The 21,696-nt window shown below is 44.5% G+C and overlaps 1 protein-coding gene across 2 annotated transcripts in view; it reads left to right on the forward strand.

Moving 5' to 3' along the window:
• Positions 1-21,696, forward strand: part of LOC147605634 (kinesin-like protein KIN-UB) — a 177,457-nt gene that overhangs the window by 114,870 nt on the left and 40,891 nt on the right. For both annotated transcript variants that reach the window (XM_086793395.1, XM_086793396.1), the window contains exons 6-7: positions 867-1,029; positions 1,224-1,373. In XM_086793395.1, coding sequence (XP_086649521.1) covers positions 867-1,029; positions 1,224-1,373 — 313 coding nt within the window. The remainder of the gene's footprint in view (positions 1-866; positions 1,030-1,223; positions 1,374-21,696) is intronic.

Raw genomic sequence — 21,696 nt, forward strand, 5'->3', positions numbered from 1 at the left:
TGAGTGGCAGACGGAGAGGGAGCGCCCTCTTTTTTTTTTCTTTTTATCTCTTTAGAGGGATTTACACAGTAGGCTCCCTAGCTGGGGCTGCTAGTTTTGTAGTTTGCTTTCTCTTTTATGACTAATGAAGGTATCCTTTTACGTTTGAGAGGACTGTATTTTTGTTCTGATTTGCAATTTGCATTTTTGTCCTGATCAATGGCTTATTCTTGGAGAGCTGATGCTTGAAGGTGTACTGGAGGTATTTCTAGCAGTTTCTATCATGCAAATATTGCATGCTGAAAGATGTTCATTTTGAATCAAAGAAACGGACCGTTTCACAATTCATAAGTGAGAATATAACCAATATGTTGGATGTATTAAAGATTGGTTATAAGCCATAATGCTGCAGATTGAATGTGTGCTGGAGGTATAATTAGTAGTTTGTATCATGCAAATATTGCGGACCAGCTACATGGAAAATGTGCATATATTGTTGTTTCTGACGAAGAAAACAGATGTTTTTGCAAGTCATAAGTGAGAATATAAGCAATTGATGGGACCAATTAAGGCTTGGTCAGTCAATGCTAAAAGGGTTGTGCAATATCAAGGGGGATACAATGACAAGCATGCTTCCTCATATACACACTCTCATAAGCCTCTTTGAAAAGCGGGAACATTATGTCTCAAAATGATGCTCTTAGTCTCAAACAGGTGGACTGTGGAGGGCCTACTCAGCAATTCCACTAACATGTCAAGCTGTCACTAGCCTTTGCCTGCTCCTATTTTTGAGATATGAAAAAGCTTTCTGTTATTTGTGTAATGACTTTTCTAAACACTCAAATGACTTTATATTTTTGTTAACCTGTACACTTAGTTTGCTGCAGGTAAGTGTGAGAAAGCTTGCTAAGGAAACTTCAGAAGAATTGCTGGTTTCCAATGGTGGTGAAAGCACCTTCTTTGGAGCAAAAGATTTTTTGATTCCTACTGTTAGGAGGAGCAAATTAATGGTTGTTGATCTGGCTGGCTCAGAGCGGATCGATAAATCTGGTTGTTTTTCCTTCATACACCTACCAATTGCACATTTGACGTTCTTGTTGGGCTGTCCAAGCTTTTGTGCTGCTAGATGGGTTGTAGGAAAAGCTGACTGTAGGCTATAAAGTTTATTAAATTTTGGATACCTGAAGAAAATTCTGGGTTGTAGGAAAAGCTGAATGTAAGTGGGAATTTCCATTTCTATGCAGGAGTTGGGGGATCATCTTTAGATGAAGCTAAATCTATCAATCTTTCTCTTACCGCACTTGGAAAATGCATTAATGCCCTTGCTGAAGGAAGCTCACATGTGCCGATAAGAGACTCAAAGCTGACCAGATTACTGCGTGATTCTTTTGGAGGTGTTCTTCCTCTTGATATTTAATTGGTTGCTTGTTAACAAAGCTGTTGGTCAAATTTAATGGTGTTATGCCAAATGTTTTCTGTGTGCGTGCATGTTTGTGAGAATAAGGTCTTAACCTACATTGGGGGACAGTTTTTTTTTTTTTTGGGAGAGAAAAGGTTATAAATATATTAAAATCAGCCATGTTACATAGCATCATCGATGACAGCTGCTCCAAACCCAGCCTGTACTCTAACAGTAGACAAGTTCCAAGAGACTGGTTTATTTGTAGTTTTGAGGTGCATTGCAACAATATTCAGATTAATTTGTTCTCTGCACTACCGTTGCCTAAAGTGAACTTTAAACTCTCTTAACATCAGCTGTGCATTGATCTGTTACGTCTTTTTATCTTAAAAAGTATCACGTTTTGTGTGAAATATTTGGATACTTAACCTTAGAGGGACAACAAAAGGACAGGTGGTGGATGGGTGTCGACACCGTGGAGCTATTTGCAAACCAGCCAACAACACAGACAACAATGGAGTGCAGCGAACTATAATAATTACCTGGTTACTTGGCTCTACTGGATCTTCAGCCCTTATGGATAAAAATCATGTCATGGAGAGACTGAGTCAGGAAAACCCTGGCCTAGAAAGCCTTGTTAAAAAGCTTAGCTTAAACAGGGGCACTTCTCTCTCCCCATGTTTCTCTTCATTTTTGTACTTATTGTACCCTATATATTCCTGGCATAGTAGGATCTAGATTTTTCATCTTGTATAACCTCAGATTCTGAGATCTTATTTTTCAGTTTTCAGTTTTAGTTTACTGTTGCTTTTCTTATCCCATCCATGATGAGATTTCATGGACACTGTATACATCATTTTGGTCTCATAGACCCTTCGGGTCTTTTGAAGATGTTAATATAACTTTCTTTTTTTCCTTTTCTCCCTGTGTGTGTGTGTGTGTGTGTGTGTGTGGGGGAAGTGCTGTTTGTGCTGCCCTACGTTGGTCTCTTCAAGATTGCTATGATCTTGGCGAGCTTTCTCTCCCAGTTTGAAGAATTCTCCCAGTTTTTTTAGTTCGTTCTCATAGTTCCACCCGCTTGGGGTGACTATGACTGTACAATTTACTATTTAATATAAACAGTGGTTTCACAAAAAAAAAAGTGTGTGGGAAGTGCTGCAGACAATGGAATGGAGACACTGCAGACAGATAGTGAAAGTGGAGACATTTGAGCACCTCCCAGTTATTTTGAAACAGATGGAAACAATGATCAGGGAAGATGATGAAACAATGGCTACACTCACCTGGAAAGGGATGTACACGTTGAGAAAAATAATGTTGAAACAGGTAGATGCAGGCATTGCATTGAGGGCGGAGCTCGAAGCCATGAAAATGGAGCTGCAAAAAATGAAGGAAAGCAAGACTACAAAGTCTGATGGGGAAATGGCCATGCACCTGCAGCTGCAAGAGCTGAAGAAAGAATACAAAACTCCTTGAGGAGATATAGGCAGCATAATTCGAGATGCAGAGAGACTTGGTTGAAACAAGCACAGGGCTTGTTAGGGACATAGAGGTTACAAAAGATGGTAATGCAGCATTACGTAAAGCAGTAAATGAGACCTCCCAATAGGTTGAGGTAGCAAAGGACATGGAGTGGGTGTAAGTAAACAGGAAACAGAAGAATATGAGGCTGAACGTAATGCCATTATGCATGTCACACTAGAGGAAGAGATTCGTTGGCAATTCAGGGCACTCCATGTGAGGGTAATGGGCCTTGTTGGCAAAGGCTCACCACAGGAAGATGGGGAGGACTGTAAATTGAAGATCGAAGGCACACCCTTTGTGGAAGCATGGCGTGCAGGCAAAGAATTGACAAAGGAGACACGTCTACGCATCCCCCAAGCATGGCTTTTATCCATTGACCAGCATTTGCTCCAGCAGGCATTTTACTAGGGGAAAAAGGAATTACTGCTTTCTGTGACAATTTCATCACACGTTCAAAGAGAACATGGCGCGAGATTTTTAAACGAAAATCCGGCACATGCGCATCCCATGCTTGCCGAATGTCTGCAAATCCTTCCTCAAGAGTGCCACACACGCGCACGCACGCACGTGCGTGCACACACAATCCTCAAAGAAAAGGAAGTGACTAAGAAGAAGAAGAGAGGCGAAGCAAAGGAAAAGACACGAACCAACGCTGAGAAGAAAAGAAAACACGGCTATACACAAGCGAAGGCCTAAACTGAGTCGAAAAGGAGAAGGCAGCGCACACAGGCAAACAAGAAGAAGAGGTCACACACCTTGAGCAGCCACCGCCTTCTTTCCATGAGGATGGCAAGTATCCCACATTCCAGCAGTGATTCTCCATAAACAAAATTGGCGATCTCAAAATATCCCAGAACATCTGAAAGAACTCCATTGTCAAACCATTCCAGCTTGGAGACTTCCATTTACCTAGGCCTTTTAAAGCATCATCCAGTTCTACGTCCTTGAAGGGCTCATCCATATTGTCAGCCTCTTGGCGTGTAATGATAGGGATAACCTGATGTAGGAAAAGTTCTTGCGCATCAAGAGCCTCTCTTGAAAGCGGAGAGGGGCAACAAAAATGCAAGAAAAGTAATCATGGCAAGCCTCTGCAAGCTGACACACACGCACGCAAGCACGCATGTACCCGCGCGTACGTGCGCTAGAAAGAGATGGGCGGCGAGCACATGAAGAAGAGCATGTAGGGGTGAAGCACACGTGCGCTTGGTCGCACACTGTGGCATAGAAGGTATATCTCGTAGACGGACGGCAGGTCACTCGCAGATGCTCAGTGCAAAGACACTCCCCTCAAAAGGATAGGGCACAAAAGGTTTGGGAGTCCCTGCCTACGCTGATTTCGGATTACATGTGTGCATTACTTGATGCCCCTTTTTTGGCAAATGAGCTTAGACATGTGGTTCAGGCATCACCACATGGTAAATGTTCGTGGGATGATGGCCTCTCTCCTACGTTTTTCACGAGTTTTTAGGATGAAAATGGGGATGAGATTACTTTGGCATTACAGCCTACAGGATATGTGGAAGATGAAATCTATGCCTCCTTTTCTTACCATGGGTCTCATCTTGGGATGATGGCCTCTCTCCGATGTTTGGGATGACATTGGGGATGAGATCACTTCGGCATTACAAGATATGTGGAACACAGGCTCTATGCTCCTTTTCTTACCATGGGTCTTATCCACCTCATTCCTAAGGGTGGTGATAAGACTAACGTTGCCTAGTGGAGGCCTATCGCATTGCTTGGGACTGCATAAAAATTTCTTGCCAAGGCAGTGATCATGAGATTGCAGCTTGTTACAGATAGTCATTCATGACACAGAATGCATTCCTCCAAGGAAGAAGCATCTTTGATAACATCTTTTCCTTTTGGAAGGCAGTAGAGTGGGCCAAGGCAAGTAATCAACCCTTGGCAATCTTGCCACTTGATTTTGAGAAAGCCTATGATTGAAACTTCTTAGAGGGGATTTTCTCGAGATTGGATCAGAGGTGTCTCTTGCCTTCATCGAGAGACTCACAGCACTATGCTTGTTTGTGTAGGTGGAGGTGAACGCTTCCAGATTTATTACTCCGTACGACAGGGCTTCGCCTCAGCTCACTACTGTATCTCATTGTTGCAGAAGCTTTGAGGATTTTCCTTTGCTCCAGTGCTGGAGTATCTGGGGATTGAGATTGCCACTGCACACAGAGGAGGAGCTTTTGGACTCTGAGTCGGCTGATGATACAACGATGTTTCTTGAGCATCTTACTCATGTATTGGTCATTTCGCATAGGGGCCTTCATAAATTAGCAGAAGTCTATTGGATTTTGGGTTAGTAACCTTCAGAGGATTGAACATCATTGAGAGGATTGAACTCAGGGGCCAGAGTTGCTTCGGAAACTATTATCCTTCCCAAGCTCGAAGGGGGATTAAATATTGTTAATCCAAAGGTCCAGTGCAAAGCTTTGCTTTGCAAGTTGGTGGTTAGAGCAATCCTTCTCGTTACTGAACCCTGGAATGATTTGTTCATGTACGATATACTTATATGTGTCCCTGAGAGCGGTGGTGTTTGGAGGCACAACACACGTTTTATTTTCTCCAAGGCAGATTATTTCTCCCCGTCCTCCCCACTGGTTTCTTCCATTATTGAGGCTTGGAGCAGTATGCGGATATTTTTATGTCATAGATCTCAAGCTCAATAGATGAGGTTGATAGGCAGCCCATTATAACGACCTTATCAGAGATGATCTTGGCAGACACCTGGATGCAGCAAGTATATGCAGTGGCCGGGTTGGGAGAGATGCACAGCAACAGTTTTTGACTGGAAGAATTTTAACTGTCTTCCAAATGATGAGAGAGTGGCATTCTTCCACTCTTACATGGACGTGTTCACATGGACCTATAAAGATCTGGAGGGTGTTCCAACAGATATAGGGGTTCACACTATTCCTGTTATGGAAGGAATCCATCCCGTGGAGGGTAGGGTTTACAAGCTCAACCCTACGTATTCAGAGGCTATCAAAATACAGCTAAAAAAAATGAAGCAGCCAACATCATCTCTCAAGTGGAGCATTCAGAGTGGGTTTCACCTATAGTCATCTCACCCAAGAAGAAGACCAATAATATTTGGGTTTGTGTGGACTTCCGGGGGCACTTCACAAAGCCACAATCAAGGACAGCTTTGCAATCCCTTTCATGGACAGTCTTGGAAGATGTGCCTGCTACAGCTTTATGAATGGGTTCAGTGGTGGCTACAATCAAGTGGCCATCCACCTTGATGACTGGGCCGAAACTGCTTTTGTTACCCAGTGGAGTACCTACGTAGATGTACAACAAAATGCCATTTGGGCTCTTTAACGCTCTTGCCACGTTCCAGAGGATCGTCACCAGCATTTTCCTAGAATACTTGAACACTTTCCTCCGGACATATTTGGACGACTTCTCCAACTTCACAAGTGCTCACCTTCTCTCTCTTTTGTTGAGCACTTGTCCCAACCAGCCCTAGTTTTCCTCAAATGCCATCACTCTAAGTTGCACCTTAATCCATTAAGTGCCATTTTCTAGTTGTCCAACGCATCCTCCTTGGCCATATCATCTCTGTAGAAGGACTAGCTCCAGATCCAGATAAGATTGTGGCCATCCTTCGCCTTCCTACTCCACTCAATCCCAAGGGTCGCCAAGTCTTTGTAGGACACATCAGTTATCATCGCCATTTCATTCAAATGTATGCTGATATAGCTCTTCCCATCACTTGCTTGGTCAGTCCTTCGACCCCTTTCCAGTGGTCTACTAGGGAATTTGAAGTCTTTACTTACCTTAAAAAGCGCCTGACTGAGGTTCCCACCTGATCACCCCAGATTGGCCTATAATTTTCCATGTGCACACAGATGCTAGCTCAACAGCTGTGGGAGCCGTCCTCACCCAACCTAGCCGGGAATACCAAATGGACCGTCCTATCTACTATGCAAGCCACCTTCTCATGCAGGCTAAGTGGAACTACAGCACCATAGAGTGAGAACGTCTTGCCATTTTCTACTCTTGCCAAAAGTTATGGCGTTACCTTTTGGGCACCCACTTTGTAGTCATCTCGGACCACCATGCTTTGAAATACCTTCTCAACAAACCACTAGTGAGGGGTCAAGTTTGGCGGTGGTTGCTTCTCTTCTAGGAATTCGTCTTCGAAATCTTGCTCAAACCTGGGAAGCAACATGTCGTGGCGGACCACCTATCTTGGATCGACATAGGCAAGCCAGCCACACGTATCAATGATGATCTTTCTGATAGTATGTTGTTTAAGGTCGATGCTGCTCCAAATTGGTATGCAGATGTCCTTTTCTTATTGTCCACAGGTGTTTTCCCTATTGGTGCATCCTCAAGGGACAAGCACCGTCTCCTCATAAAGAGTCGGCCTTGCCAACTGGTGGTTGGCCAGTTGTACAAAGCGGGGGATGATGGAGTGCTTCGACATTGTGTGAGGCCCCATGAAGTGGCTTACATCATTGAGGATGCTCACAGAGGGGTAGCTGGAGGCCATTACCCTGGTCATATCACTATAGAACTGATTTTTCAGAGTGGGCTCTGGTGGCCTTCCATGTTCAAGGATGCCAAAGACTTTGCCAAAGCTTGTGACACCTGCCAGAGGTGTGGACAAAAACCCACCTGCTAATCTAGTCGTCCCCTCTAGATTTCTCGACTAGTCTCCCTTTGAACAGTGGGACATTGATTTTGTTGGCCCAATATACCCACTTCGGCAACCCGGGAGATCCAAATACATCCTGGTTGCCGACTATGCTGCCACCAAATTGACAGAAGCCCGAGCTACCCCAAACAATACCACACACACTATGGCCAAGTTTCTCTACGATCAGATCTTCGCCGGTTTTGGATGTCCCCTGGAGTTCACTAGTGACCAAGGGTCACACTTTGTCACCACTCTCCTCACCTAGTTTCAGATCTTCCACAAGAAATCCTACGCCTACTACCCTAGGGCTAATGGACAGGCTGAGAGCACCAATAAGGTCATATGCCACATCTTGAAAAAAAACTTGTTATCAACATCCCACACATTGGCCCGACACCCTGCTAGGAACCCTTTGGGCCTACCGTACAACATACAAGCTTGCAAGTCAAGCATTGGAAGCATAGCGGTGTCAATGTAAAGCTTGGCACGATAGGCACCTTTGTCGGCCTCAATTTTTCTAATCGTCGTGTATCAATCACAATACTTAAAACATGCAAAGAAGCTCGTTCCCACTTGGGAAGGCCCCTTCAAAGTGCAGGAGATCCTTCCCCAAAAGGTGCGGTCCAACCCCAGACATTGGACGGGCAAACCCTTCTTCTTATCAATGGATCGTGCCTTAAATGGTACCGCTCTCTTTCCACCCTTGTTCAATTCTTTTAAAAAAGGAGACAGTATTGAGAACCATTTTTTCAACAGGCTCCTCAACCAAAAAGAAAAACCATACGTTCCCCTTCCATGATTGCATTGCAGTTGACCTTCCTCGCCCGGACACTTCACATGTTGTCTCTACCTTGCCTTGGTCATCCCCTACTTCAATAATGATCCAACACTTGAGCAAAAGGATGAATTAAAAAAGATTGTTCTCATGTACAGCACAAATAGCCAAGTCAGCCAGTAGAAGAAACCCATGACAGGTAAAAATACCTACGATTGGGGAAAAGTGCCTAAAAATGTGGGAAAAAATACCCATGATTGAGTAAAATACATCGGATAAATATGCTGCATAAATGGTGCAATAAATGGGATAAATGCTGGAGATGAACACAATCCAACACCTCCTCTCAGCTCTAGCACGATGGACTTACTCCCATATGGATCAGGAGTTGATCAATAGAATCTTGAGGAAGAGGTTTAGTGAAGAGGTCAGCTAGGTTGTCCTGAGAGGGACAATACTCAAGAGAAATGATGCTGTCAGTGACCAGCTCACGAACAAATTGAAAATGGACTTCAATGTGTTTGGTCTTGCCATGGAAAGATGAAGTTTGAGCCAATGCCAAGGCACTCTGTTTGTCTGTAAAAGAATGTGAATAGAGGAGTCCGAAAGGACATCAAGATTACTTAGCATTTGCATCAACCATAACAGCTCACAGTAAGTATCCAAATAGGCCCGATACTCAAGTCTTAGTAGAAGAAATTGAGACTGTATCTTGCTTTTTGGATCGCCAGGAAATGAGGTTGGAACCTAAAGTAAAGGTTGAAGCAATAACCAAAAATGGATCGTGTGGTATCCTGGTCACCTACCCAATCAACATCAAAGTATCCCAACAAGCTCAGTGCCTCCTTTGAAAGAGAGACCATAGTCCAAGGTACTAGATAAGTATCGAAGAACCCTGAGAGAGTCTTGCTAATGAGAATGTCGAGAAGTGGAAGAGAACTGACTGAGGACACTGACACTATAAGAAATGTTGGGCTTGGTATAAGTCAAGTGAATAAGAGAACCCACAAGACTTGATACTGTGTACTATTCTCAATGATGGGAGTAGAATCTTCTCAAGAAAACTTGGAGTTAGGATCCATCTGACAGGAAAGAGGCAGCACTCTGTCACCCCAAATGTCTTCAGGAGCTGTTGCAGATATTTGTACAGACTAAGGAAAACTCCATCAAGATTTTGATAGACCTCCATACCAAGAAAGTAGTGGAGTCGTCCTAAATCAATCATCTCAAAAGTGAGCTAAATCTGATCGAAGCTATTGGCAAGATGAGAGCCAGTGATCATCATCAACATATAAGACGATCAAACATGTCAAAGCATCCTGAGCAAAGACATAGAGATTTGTTGTCTGCAAAGCATCTCTGGAAGCCAAGGGAAAGAAAGAATGCATCAATCTTATCATACCATGCCTTGGGTGCCTGTTTCAAACCATCAAGGGCTTTGTGCAATTTGTACACCTTACCCTCATGTTCAGGAACCTAAAAACCTGGAGGCTCTTCAACATAGACCTCCTCATGCAAGTCGCCATTGAGAAAGGCAGACTTGACATCTTTGATAAACCGGCTAGTGAGGATGAGCGGAGAGAGCAAGAACTATCTGGATAGTGGTGTATCTAGCTGTAGGGGCAAGAGTTTCCTCATAATCAATACCCTCAATCTGAGAGTACCCCTTTGCAACCAATCTGGCTTTGTGTTTGTCCAGAGAACCATTGGCATGAAATTTCGTCTTAAAGACCCTTTTGATCCCAATGACTTGCCTATGCAAAGGCCGGTCCACAAGCTCCCATGTACCAATGGAATCAATCTTGGCCGCCAAGGTTGCTTGCCAGTCGAGAAGAGCAAGAGCATCTTTAGTTGTAGTGGGCTCATATGATTGCACCACTTTACTCATCAAGGCGAGATTGCAAGAATGACGAAGTTGTTGTAATCTCCATGCACGTGTCAAACGTGCTATTGAGGAGTTAGCATGCTGACGAAGATCAACATCTGAGAGATGAGAGTCACAAACATTGGCTTCTAGCCATTGGGAAATCCGGGGGGCAATCCTCCGTCGCACAAAAGTAGTAGTAGGAGAAGATGAGGGCAGAGGAACTTGGGGTTGGAGAAGCTGAGGGGGTTGGGGGTGCTGGGGAAGAAGAGGAAGAAGCAGGAACCTTTATGGTAAGCTCGCAATGAGACCCGGAATCATTGGAGGAGGGTTCAACAAAGTGAACATCATGGTAAATCACTAAAGACTTCTTCTTCGGATCCCATAATTTGTGAGCTTTGGATTGATAGCTACAACCAAGGAATTTGCACTTCTTGGATTTGAGATCAAGGGTATGAGCATAGGCATGAGAGCCAAAAACCTTGAGATGTGAAATTGAAGGCTTCTGTCATGTGAAAGCCTCCTCCAGTGTTGTATTATTATTATTATTATTATTATTTTCAGAAAGAGACTTCTATTAAGTATGAGAAAAACATACAACAATCACAGCTATAAGTCGGAAGAGAATAGAATCACCCCAATATGTAAGGTGATTTCAACCACTGAGGAGCATCACGATGCCATGTAAGACCTGTGGTACTAGAGGAAAAGAAGATGCCATGGTCCCATTCCTGCATAAATATCACACGCTTTGCCTGCGCAGAACGAGAGGGCCCCTGAATGCGAGCCCAAGTAGCCATAAGAGTGTGGATGATATCACCCCATATAGTACTAATGCATTGAGACCCAAAAATCTGGACACCCTCAATAGCCTCCGTGCATCTAGCTCTCCAGATCTGCAATGTTGTAGTACTGGCAATAATCTCCCAACTGGTGTCAATCCTCTGTCTAGGGGGTGTACAATCAGAGTGAGGAACATCGTGCAATAAACCATGCTGGGCAATACCTCTACGAATGAAAAAAACAGAATCTGTACCACTGCCCTCATAAAAAAGTTGCGGACCGGACTGGGAGAGCCAAGCAACTGCCCCCCAAGTCACATGCAAGGCTCGGCCACTCAATTTGCCCATAAGTTGGGCTACAGGACCCCAAATCTACTGTGCAATGCTGCACCCCCATAGACAATGTTGTACGGACTCAGAATCTGCCGCACATCTAGGACAGGAAGGTTCTACACCGAAAACTGATCTCCACTAATTGGTGGGAAACCACCATGTAAGAATAACCAAAAGAAATGAGAGATGTGGCTCCTTCTGTAGTATGAGTGCCAAAGTCTATGCCAATATCTGCGCTGTATCACTGGAGAAATATCATAGCTCTCCCAAGGAGGCCCGACAGTAGGGATCCTATGCATCTGTCGAGTGAGGAGAAGCCTGGAAGATAAATGACCTGCAGAGGTATGCCTATTCTCGAAAAAACTCCCAACCAACTCGAATGATAGTCTTCGTGAAAGGTCCCAGAAAGCCACTCATGCGGAATAGCTGCATCAATCTGATCAATACGAATGCGAGAGCCCCTAAGATGCTGAGTGGATGCAACTCTCCGATCCTCCGGAAGACTCTTAAAGGTCTTCCAAGCAAGAACTGTGTATGCGCATCTCTCCCATCCTTCCATTGCATATAACGAGATGCACCAAGTGGCCGACCAGCCTCATCCCTAATGAACTCGTTCCACATAATAGGTTGTCGGTCAGCCTCGTCCAAAGACCTAGGAAGCCTTTGTCGCAAAAAATATCTCATGCTTCTCCATGCTCCGACAATGGCTGCAATAAGAGGGGAAGATGGTGCCCTAATATCAGCCTCTGTGAACAAAAAACGTGTGTTGGGCATCCAGTCTCTCCCGACCCTGGGTGTACATCTGGAAATCTGAGACAAGAAAAAATCCTTCCAAGGCTCAGTGCCTGGTAGGAGACCTCTAACCACAAGTTTGCAAAGCAACGCCTTGCATTGAACATCCGGATCGATAATATTCAAGCCCCTCTTTCTTTTGGGCTGAATAACTGTGAGCCAAGCTACCCTGGCACGAGTGTCTGAGGTGCCATCCAAGCCCGACTAGAGAAAATTTCGGATCAATCTCCACAATTGGCCAATGCACGCACGAGAGAAGCACCAACAAGAGGCAATAAACCAAGCTAAGGCAAGCAAAACCTTATTAGCCACCAAAGCTCTGGAGGCTAAATCTAATCTCCTGGAGCTCCAATGGAGGAGCTTCTTCCGGATACTCATAAGTACCGGAGCAAACTGCTGTGCAAGAGAAATATCAATCCCACTCGGCATCCCAAATATCTAGCAGTACATCCTCTGCTGATCCAAGTAAAACCAAGCTCTGCACCCCAATCAACTCTCGGTGAATCACTAACCTGAAAACCAACGGATTTGTGCCAATTAATGAGTGCCCCTACTGCCAAACAGAACTCCTCTAGTGCTATCCGGAAGGAACATAAGCATATATGTGAAGCCTCCAAAAACAGGGCTGTGTCATCAGCTAACTTAGAGTCAACCAACTCCTCATGACTACGAAGAGGCAACCTCAATCTTGAAATACCAGCAGTGGAGCGGAGAAAGATGCTCATGGCCTCTGCAACTATGATATATAATAAAGGGGTTGATGGGCAGCCCTGTCGTACTGAGCGAGAAATCTGAAACCGCTCTCCTCTATCACTGCAAGCAAGAACTCTACTGTGGACATCACGATACATGCATGAAACTCCCTTGATCCATCTCTGAGAGAAGCCCATATGACTAAGAGTACCCCCAAGAAAGTCCCAATCCACTCTATCACAGGCCTTCTCAAAATCCAAGAGCAGAATGGCTAAGGGCTGATTGCTCGCTTTAGCCCATTCGACGGCCTCCCAAAACGAGAAAATATTATCAAAGATGCTCTTGTCGTGTAAGAATCCATTCTGGGTATCATGAATAACATCCTGCAAAATTCATCCAGTGTGGTATTAGCAATTGCCTTTGTGGGAGAATGGTTGCTTCTCCCTAAAAAGAGGGAGGAAGATCAAAAGAAAGCATGGTACGGGCCATCTCTTGAACAGGCCTGTTGTTGTGTTCAACCACACCTTTCCGTTGTGGAGTGCTAGGTGTGGAGAATTGATGGCCAATATCTTTTTGGGAACAAAAGTTGTGGAAGGCTTTGTAGATGAATTCTCCTCCATTGTCTAAACAGACTTGTCGAACCTTGTGTGTGGTCGCATTCTTGACCAGAGCCACCCACACTTGAAAGCGGGAGAAAGCTTGAGATTTTTCTACCAATTGACACCCAAACTTAACGTGAGAAATCATCAATAATAAGCATGAAGTACTTGGGCACCACTTGGGTAGTAGTCCGCATGGGACCACACAAGTCCATATGTATAAGCTCCAGGATATGAGAAGCCTGATGAGTAGCCTTGTGAGGGAAAGGCTCTCTGTGTTGCTTGCCATGCAAAGAAGCTACACAAGTGGAGTGGGAGGGTTTCAGCCTGTGGAAGACCCTCAACCATCTGCTGAGAAGACAACTGCGGCGGAAGAGAAGCATAGTTCAAGTGCCGGTACCGTTCATGCCACAATGCTGGATGCACCTGAGCTACCAAGGCATGATAGCATTAAAGAAGTTGTAGCAAATGAGACTGTTACTCATTCAAAGAGCCACCAAAGTCCTTCAACCTGTAAAGACCGCCTTCCTATACACCTATGGCAACAATCTACAAGGTGTTGGTGTTAATGACCTCAAGAATTGAACTGTCAAAATACATGACATAGCCTTTCTTTGCAATCCGAACCACTGAGAGCAGATTGCTAGAGAGCTTGGGAACATAAAGCATATCTTGGATGGTAGAAGGTTGGCCAAGAGAAGAGTTAAGTGGCATGTTATCCACACGAGGCCTCAAGGTTGGAAGCATTGCCAATGAACACCTTCGAAGAGCTAGGCTGAATATCATGTAGAATGGACCTATCATGAGTCATGTGAGTAGTGCACCCACTATCAACGAGTGTGGCAGAAACAAGTGAGTCCACGGGTATCTCCTCAATGCCGATGAAGATTGTGTCCTTGGTGGAAGAGGATCTCTGGAATTGGTTGGTAGACCGAGAGGTTTGATTGGTGGGCTTCTTTGTAGAACTACCTTCTCTCTTCTTCTTGCAACAGTCAAGCTAAATGTGACCTTTGTGACCACAATAATGGCAAGTAAGATGGATTGTTAGCAGGTTTAGAGTCAACTTTGTTGTTGGTGGAACCCCTAGTTGCCATTTGCCTTTGCCCTTGACCTGAAGAAGAGTCTCAAAAGCACCCTGGCTTGTTTTCTTCCTTGTAGCTCTATCGTGAAGCATGCCAACAAAATATGTAGATCGGGAGTAGAGGGAAGAAGTGAAATAGTATGATAGAAAGATGAGAAAGTTTCGGGCAATTTCGTGAGGAGCCGATGAACAAAGTCTTCATCAGTAGCCTTGCTCCCCAAAGAGACCAATTGCTTCTGGATGGTAACAAACTCCGTGATGGAATCCATGATGTTGGCATTATCAGAGATCTTCAGGTTGGCAAGTTGATTCTCCAAGGTAATCTTTTGAGTAGAGTTCTCTCTATGATACCTCCTTTGAATGGCGTCCCACAATTCTTCTACCGTCTCATCATCATTGTCATCAAATTGATGAGCAAGAGTTGGTTTAATGTTGAAGATGATGAACGCATGTGCGTGAGCATCCTTCATCAATCTCAGCTTGAGGAGAAGTCGCCGTTGGCTCAACGTCAGCCCCGTAACAATACCCCATAGTCGATGATATCAGAGTAAAGTCTTCAGTTGCAAAGACCAATCAAGGTAGTTGGTCCCATCTAGGATGGATTCCTGGGGGGAAGTTGGGGAATAGATGAAGAGATGATCGTCAGTGTAGAAGCCATGGAATCCTCCTCTTAAATCTACAGTGGAAAGGTTGTAAGTAGGTACTTAGGGGCTGCCCACTCTTCCCTAGATGCTAGGCAAGGTGAAAGAAAGATGCAGAACTATACTCCTTTTGGAGATCAATGCACACGGGTGAAGACAGGAGCACAATGAAGTGAGGGAGGGAGAGGCTAATCGAGCAAGTGCACAGTGCTACCATTAGTCCGGGGTAGAGAAACAAAAAATTTGCGTTTAAAAAAATTGCCTCCTTTGTAGGGAGGGAGGGTTGGAAAAAAGAAATGACTGGCTGATAGTGTTCTTGTAGAGTGTAGAGGCAAGGGCCTGAGAACCACAATGTTTTGATACCGTGAGAGAATGGTTGAAGGCAGCAAGTGGAAGCAGAAGAGACTTGGAGCAGCCAACAATGTTCCAACACTTGAGCAAAATGATGAATGAATTAAATGGCAAAAAAACATGTTCTTATATACATCACAAATAGCCAAGTCGGCCAGTAGAAGAAACCCATGATTGGTGAAAAATACCTACGATTGGGGAAAAGTGGCTAAAAATGTGGGAAAAAAACACAACTGAGTAAAATACATCAGATAAATATGTTGCATAAATGGTGCAATAAATTGGATAAATGCTGGAGTTGAACACAGTCCAACACTTTGTCGCCTTGGTGCCATGGCTGCCATCATGGTCAAATTCTAGGCTCGAAGGAGGAAGCCACTACAGATGCACCTGGAAGGCGTCGGCATGAAGGCACTCCCTGGTTTACACACACGTCACATTTGTTGTGTGAACCAACGGTGCAATGTGTCCTTTGCACCAGTACGCGATAACCGTATCTTCATCCTGGTTGCACCTTCACACCCCTCGTCTTGGATGTCCCCATCCATCGACTTACCTACTCGCCCTTGCTCGCCATTCAGACCTATCTTTGGCTTCGGTCGACGACCCAGCCCCCCACCATCCACTAACTGCCTTAGTTGTCCTTTTGCCCGCTTCAGTCAGCTACTTGTCCCCCCCCTCCATCGTGCTTGTCCCCTCTTCACCCACACACCATCTCTTACTCGCACCAATCACACCTCTCCTACTCGGCTCCCTTGCTCGCCCCTGCTTGACCCCCTGGCTCGCCCCCGTTACGGTGTTACAGTGGTACAGTGTTACAGTCCAAGACACTCCAATTGCTCCGTCCAGTGGTCAGTGTGTAAATTTTGGAGCACAGCACTCCAAGGTAATTAAGGTGCTGCTACAACTACGTACTTCTCTGGCACCTTCCAAAGATAGAAGATGCTCATCAACAGTCACCCACGGCATCTTGTGACTCTCTGGATTACAAGGCATTCTACCCCGTTCAACGGGGATATAGGCTATCTACCTTGTCCATTTCAAGGCTACGTTGTGCTGTCCATTGTAATGCTCCTTGATCCTGTGTCCTTTGTGTCATTCCCTCACTATAACCACTGCTGAGTGCATGGTGCAGTGAGTGGTGTTTGTAACTGTTGGTTCATAGTAACACAAGCGGAGTACAGCATTCTGGTGCTCTTGCTGTCCAGTCCAGTCAAGTAAGTGTTCATTACATAAGCCTGTTGTATGTTGTGCTATTGCTCCATCTTACTGTTCATCCTGTGACTCCCATGGACATACTGTCCAAGAGTTAACCACCATATCCTCTTAGTGTACCTGGGCAACCCGACCTGCTACAAATTCCCACTCTTGGGTCTCACTGGGAGGCTTGATACATTACACCCCCCATTCAGAGGATTCTTGCAGACTATGGCACTCGTATAGGAGGAGCCAGATTTCTTGATTCTTTTGGCTATTTCTACACGGTGGGTTACACACCAACCAGCAGAGATCTATTTTTGGTGTAGATCCCTCTTGTCCTCGATGCCCAACTCCATCCGAGACCATGTATTATTGCTTATGGGAGTGCACAGAATCAGAGAGGATTTGTGCATCTATAGCTCAGCTCTTGGCCGGATTGAGGAATGATTGGCCGGATTGAGGAATGATCCTGTCTACATTACTTGGGTTGCTAATGCATGGTTGACTCAGTTTGACCCACAGCTTCTTTTTGAGGGCAGGGGTGTAGATCTTGTTGTTCTTGTCCGTGGGGGCATAGCTCAGGGATGTTTTCTTCAGGATATCCCCCCAGTTACAATATACACCACCTCCGTTGAGTATTGATGCCACCTGTGAGATTATTGCTTGTACCATAGCAGCGTGGCATATCTGGAAGACCAGATTTTCAGATGCCTTTGGGGGTATTCATGTTTATGACACCCAGTGTATCTGCAGTATATGGAGTGACATCGTCCATACTCTTTTGGCCACTTGTGCCACTATACAAGGATCTTCTAGAGCTATGCAAACAAAATGCAGAAGATTTATGAGAGTGGGACCATGGTATTTTAACAGCATGGATGAGCCCTTCATAGATGAAGGATTGGATCATGCTATAAAAGGTCTAGGCAAGTGGAAATCTCTAGGTTGGGATGTCTTGATTGTGGAGTTCTTTCAAATGTTTTGGAATATCTTGAAATCGCCAATTTTACTTATGGTAAGTCATTGTTGGAATGTTGGACAGTTGCCATGCTCATGGAAAGAAGGTTTGCTGAAATTGTTGCCCAAAAAACTGTTCAGTGAAATTATATCCGATTGGCATCCCATCTCCTTAATGCTTGTCATATACAAATTGGTCACCAAGATGCTTGTTGTTGATAGAATAAAGAGTGTCCTACATGCAAGTTTACATCCAGCGTAGTATGGATTTGTCATCATGCACGTATACATAGCCAAGGCCTTTGATAGAGTGCATTGGGAGTTTATAGCTTAGGTAATGGACATACTGGGCTTTGGGCCTAGAATGCAAAATGTCATTTTTTGGCTTTACCAAGAGGGAATAACTAAATGCATTTTGGGCGGAGAACTTCAGCCTCTTGGCGGCTCGGGAAATCTGTTTGGTAGGGTTGGCCCGCTTAGTGTGCTATTGTATGCCATCGCGACTCACCCAATGCTTCTCTACATGGACAAACTTGCACAAGATGGGCAGCTACATGGTCTTTCCATGGTAGATGGTACACAATTTGTGGCGTAGGCATATGTTGATGACTCTTTTTTCCCAAGAATACGGAGGCTGTGTAAGGACTCTCATGAAAGCACTATCCCTCTATGGTTTGGCTGCAGGATTGCATGGGAATTTAAAAAAATCCAAATTGCTCCCTTTGAAAAATTATGACAGGCATCAAATTTTGTGGCGAGATCTGATCTTGCCACCTAATGAGATAGTTAGGCATTTGGGTTATCCCATTGATTGGGAGTTGTCTTTGAAGGATGAGACTCAATGGGTGATGGGCAAATTGCACTGTAAAATTGAATATTGAAAATTATCTATGTGGCCTCTACATGTGCGATTGTGGGTAGTGCAGTCAATTATAATGGCATGTGTGCAGTTTTATCTTCTGCTATTACCTTGGCCACATAAACAAATTGATAATTTCATGTCTAAAGTAATGGAATGCCTATGGAAAACCAAAGCAGATAGAAAAGGGCTACGTTTGTTAAGGCAAGAGCTCGCATGTTCGCCCAAAATGCACGGTAGGCTCAGTGTCCTTAATATTCATTATCAGATATTGGCAAGGAAGGCCACTCTGCTACCTAGTTTTATAGAGCAAGTCATGCCATGGACACGTATGTTGGGACTTACGTGCACTAACATGCGTACAGATGCATATGGGCATTGGATTATCAATTATGATGATATAGTCTTTTGGCGTTTCACTCGCCATATTTCAGGCCCTTCATATGTGACTGCTCTTATTCAAGATTGGCAAGCTATCCTATGCCATCTACAATGGTCCGATAGGCCTCTGAATCGGGTTAACTCAATGTTGCTGTAGAGTATTCACTGGAGCAGGGTATTTGATCGACCACTTGCTTTGTCTCATCTAAGAAAGGCCTACAATCTGAGAGGCATGAAATTGGAATCATGCATGGACAAATGTAGCTATATCACATAGGATAAAATGTATTAGAATCACCTCCTTGCTAGCCACTTGTGATTATGCTACCTCATCAATGATGTCATCCAGAAATGTACCAAGTCACATAGAGTGTACCTCTCATGGCTATACAAACACTATGTACAAGCTCATTTGTAGCAATGCAATCATATCTCATTTTTATCATGAATGCCTCACTTGTATTCCCACCTTAGTTTCTAATATGGTATCAAGAGCATAGGTCCTTAAAAAAAATAAAAACGAAAATAAATCTTTACCATTTAATTTCTTTGGAGCTTTCTATCTTGTATTTTTCTAACAAAGGCGTAGACTGCAGCCCCTCTAGCTACACGCCAGCTCCTCTTGCTCCACGCACATAGACTTCTTCTTCATACACAGCCGTTTGTAGTATTTCAGGCATGGTCGTGTGAGAGCCTATCATTCAACCAAGACCTATAAATATAATCCTAGATATTGGTTTCATACGCAAGGTGGCTTAGGCATTTGGAGGGGCTCTTGCTCTTACTAGTGCAAATACTAGTGGGTAGTCAAGTACTATTCAGATACAAGAGTTTGAACCGTTGTGCGTGCTTTTGTTTTTTGATGTTGGTGATCCACTTTCACAGTCGCTTTCAGAGCTCCGCGTTCACAGCCTTGCTTTAGTGAGCTAACTCTACTGTGTTAACCAGGCATCCCCGTTTGACTTGTTTGTCTACGCTCTCGTGTTCCCTGCAAGCAAGAGACAGCTCGACACACTAAGATAAGGTTTGACACACTGATATAAGGTTGAGAATCTCTATTTGTTTTGGTGTTAAAAAATATATATGTATATTTAATAAGATGAGTTCACATGGGTACTAAACACACAAGAAGGTTTATAGACACTGCATGTGTATGAAGCTTGAGTGCTATATCTTGTAAAGGGTTTATAGACACTGTCTTGAGCCTCTTATCTCAGTGGTAAGACCATCCTTAAATGGCATCTACCCTAATCATGGCTACCAACGCAAAGTCTCCTGACAAATTCAATGGCCAAGGTTTTCATACTTGGCAGACCAAAGTCAAGGGGCATCTCATGAAGAAAAATATTTGGGCATTAGTTAAACCAATAGAAGGGGAAGATGATATGTCCACTAGAGTTGTCATAGTCCCAAATTAAGCATGGAATGAATAAGCCCTAGGCATCATTATGACTATACTAGATGATAATTATATTCATTACATTACTGATTGTGACACTTCATCTAAAGCTTGGGACACTCTAGAGAAAACCTTTGGAGCACGAGCAAAGCACTCTAAAATAAGTATAAAAATGCAATTATATGAGCTTTCTAAAGAGCATAATGAATCTATTGCATCTTTTGTTAATAAGTTGAAAAGCATTATCACCCAACTTATGTATGTAAAAAAGCCTTTGTGCCTAAAGAGGATGCTATAGACATCTTGCTTGAGGCACTGCTTATCGAATACAATAACATTGTCATTGTGCTCAAAGAGAAGAAACCAATTTCTCCCTTGGAGAGTACAATCAATTCAATACAAGAGAAGGAGAAGAAGCTGAACTTCAACAATAATCTCACTTCGGGAGGAGCATATGCTGTCACCAACAACAACAAGAAGTGTTCTACTTGTGAAAGAACCAACCATCTCACAAAGGATTGCTTTATTAATAATGCTTGTGTGCATTGTCGTAAAACCAACCATCTACCACACAAATGTTATTTTAAAGACAAAAAACAAGAAGAGTAAAGAAAAAGCCAATCTGTTAAAAAAAGTAATTTTGTTGGTCTTGATTTTGATGATGAATCCTATGCTTTCTAGTTCACTCTTTCTTTTTGGGTTCTAAAACCTTGTCTTTTATCCTATATGACCTTGATTGTATTATGGAGAAGAGTACACACACCCAATGTCATTAAGGGAAGAGTCAAGACTTTATCTCATTCTTGTATAAAGGGGGATTACTAAGATATAAGCCCATGTATTGAGTAAAATGTTTGGCTTAAGGGGTGTTTTAGAATAATCCAATCATTTTCCCTAAGCTATATCACATAGGATAAAATGTATTCTGCTCCTGCGAGCTACGTCCCATCCCCCCCCTCCCGTCTACCCTTCTCCCGCTGCCCCTCGTCGTCGCGCGCCCCCCTCTTCCCCCCCCCCCCCCCCCCCGTCCCCCGCCTCTCCTCCGCATCTCTCCCCCGCCTCCTTCCTCGCTTCCTCCCCCACCATCTCCCCCCCGCCTTCTCCTCCCCCGCCTCCTTCCTCGCTTCCTCCCCCGCCATCTCCCCCCCCCCCTCCGCCTCCTCCCCCGCTTCCTCCCCCGCCATCTCTCCCCCGCCATTTCTCCCCCGCCATCTCCTCCCCCCCTCCGCCTCCTCCCCCGCCATCTCTCCCCCGCTATCTCTCCCCCGCCATTTCTCCCCCCCGCCTTCTCCTCTGCTTCGCGGCTCTTCCCCCCGCCTTCTCCCTCGCCTCCCCCTCCGTCTCGCCCTTCCTCCCATCGCTAGCTCCCCCCCCCCCGCCTCAGCTCCCCCCTCTCTCCTCCCCCCGCTCCGCCCCCGCTATCCTCTCAC

The sequence above is a fragment of the Cibotium barometz genome, chromosome 59 (genome assembly GCF_041138505.1).
Source record: "Cibotium barometz isolate CiBa-2024 chromosome 59, ASM4113850v1, whole genome shotgun sequence".
Taxonomy (NCBI): Eukaryota; Viridiplantae; Streptophyta; class Polypodiopsida; order Cyatheales; family Cibotiaceae; genus Cibotium; species Cibotium barometz.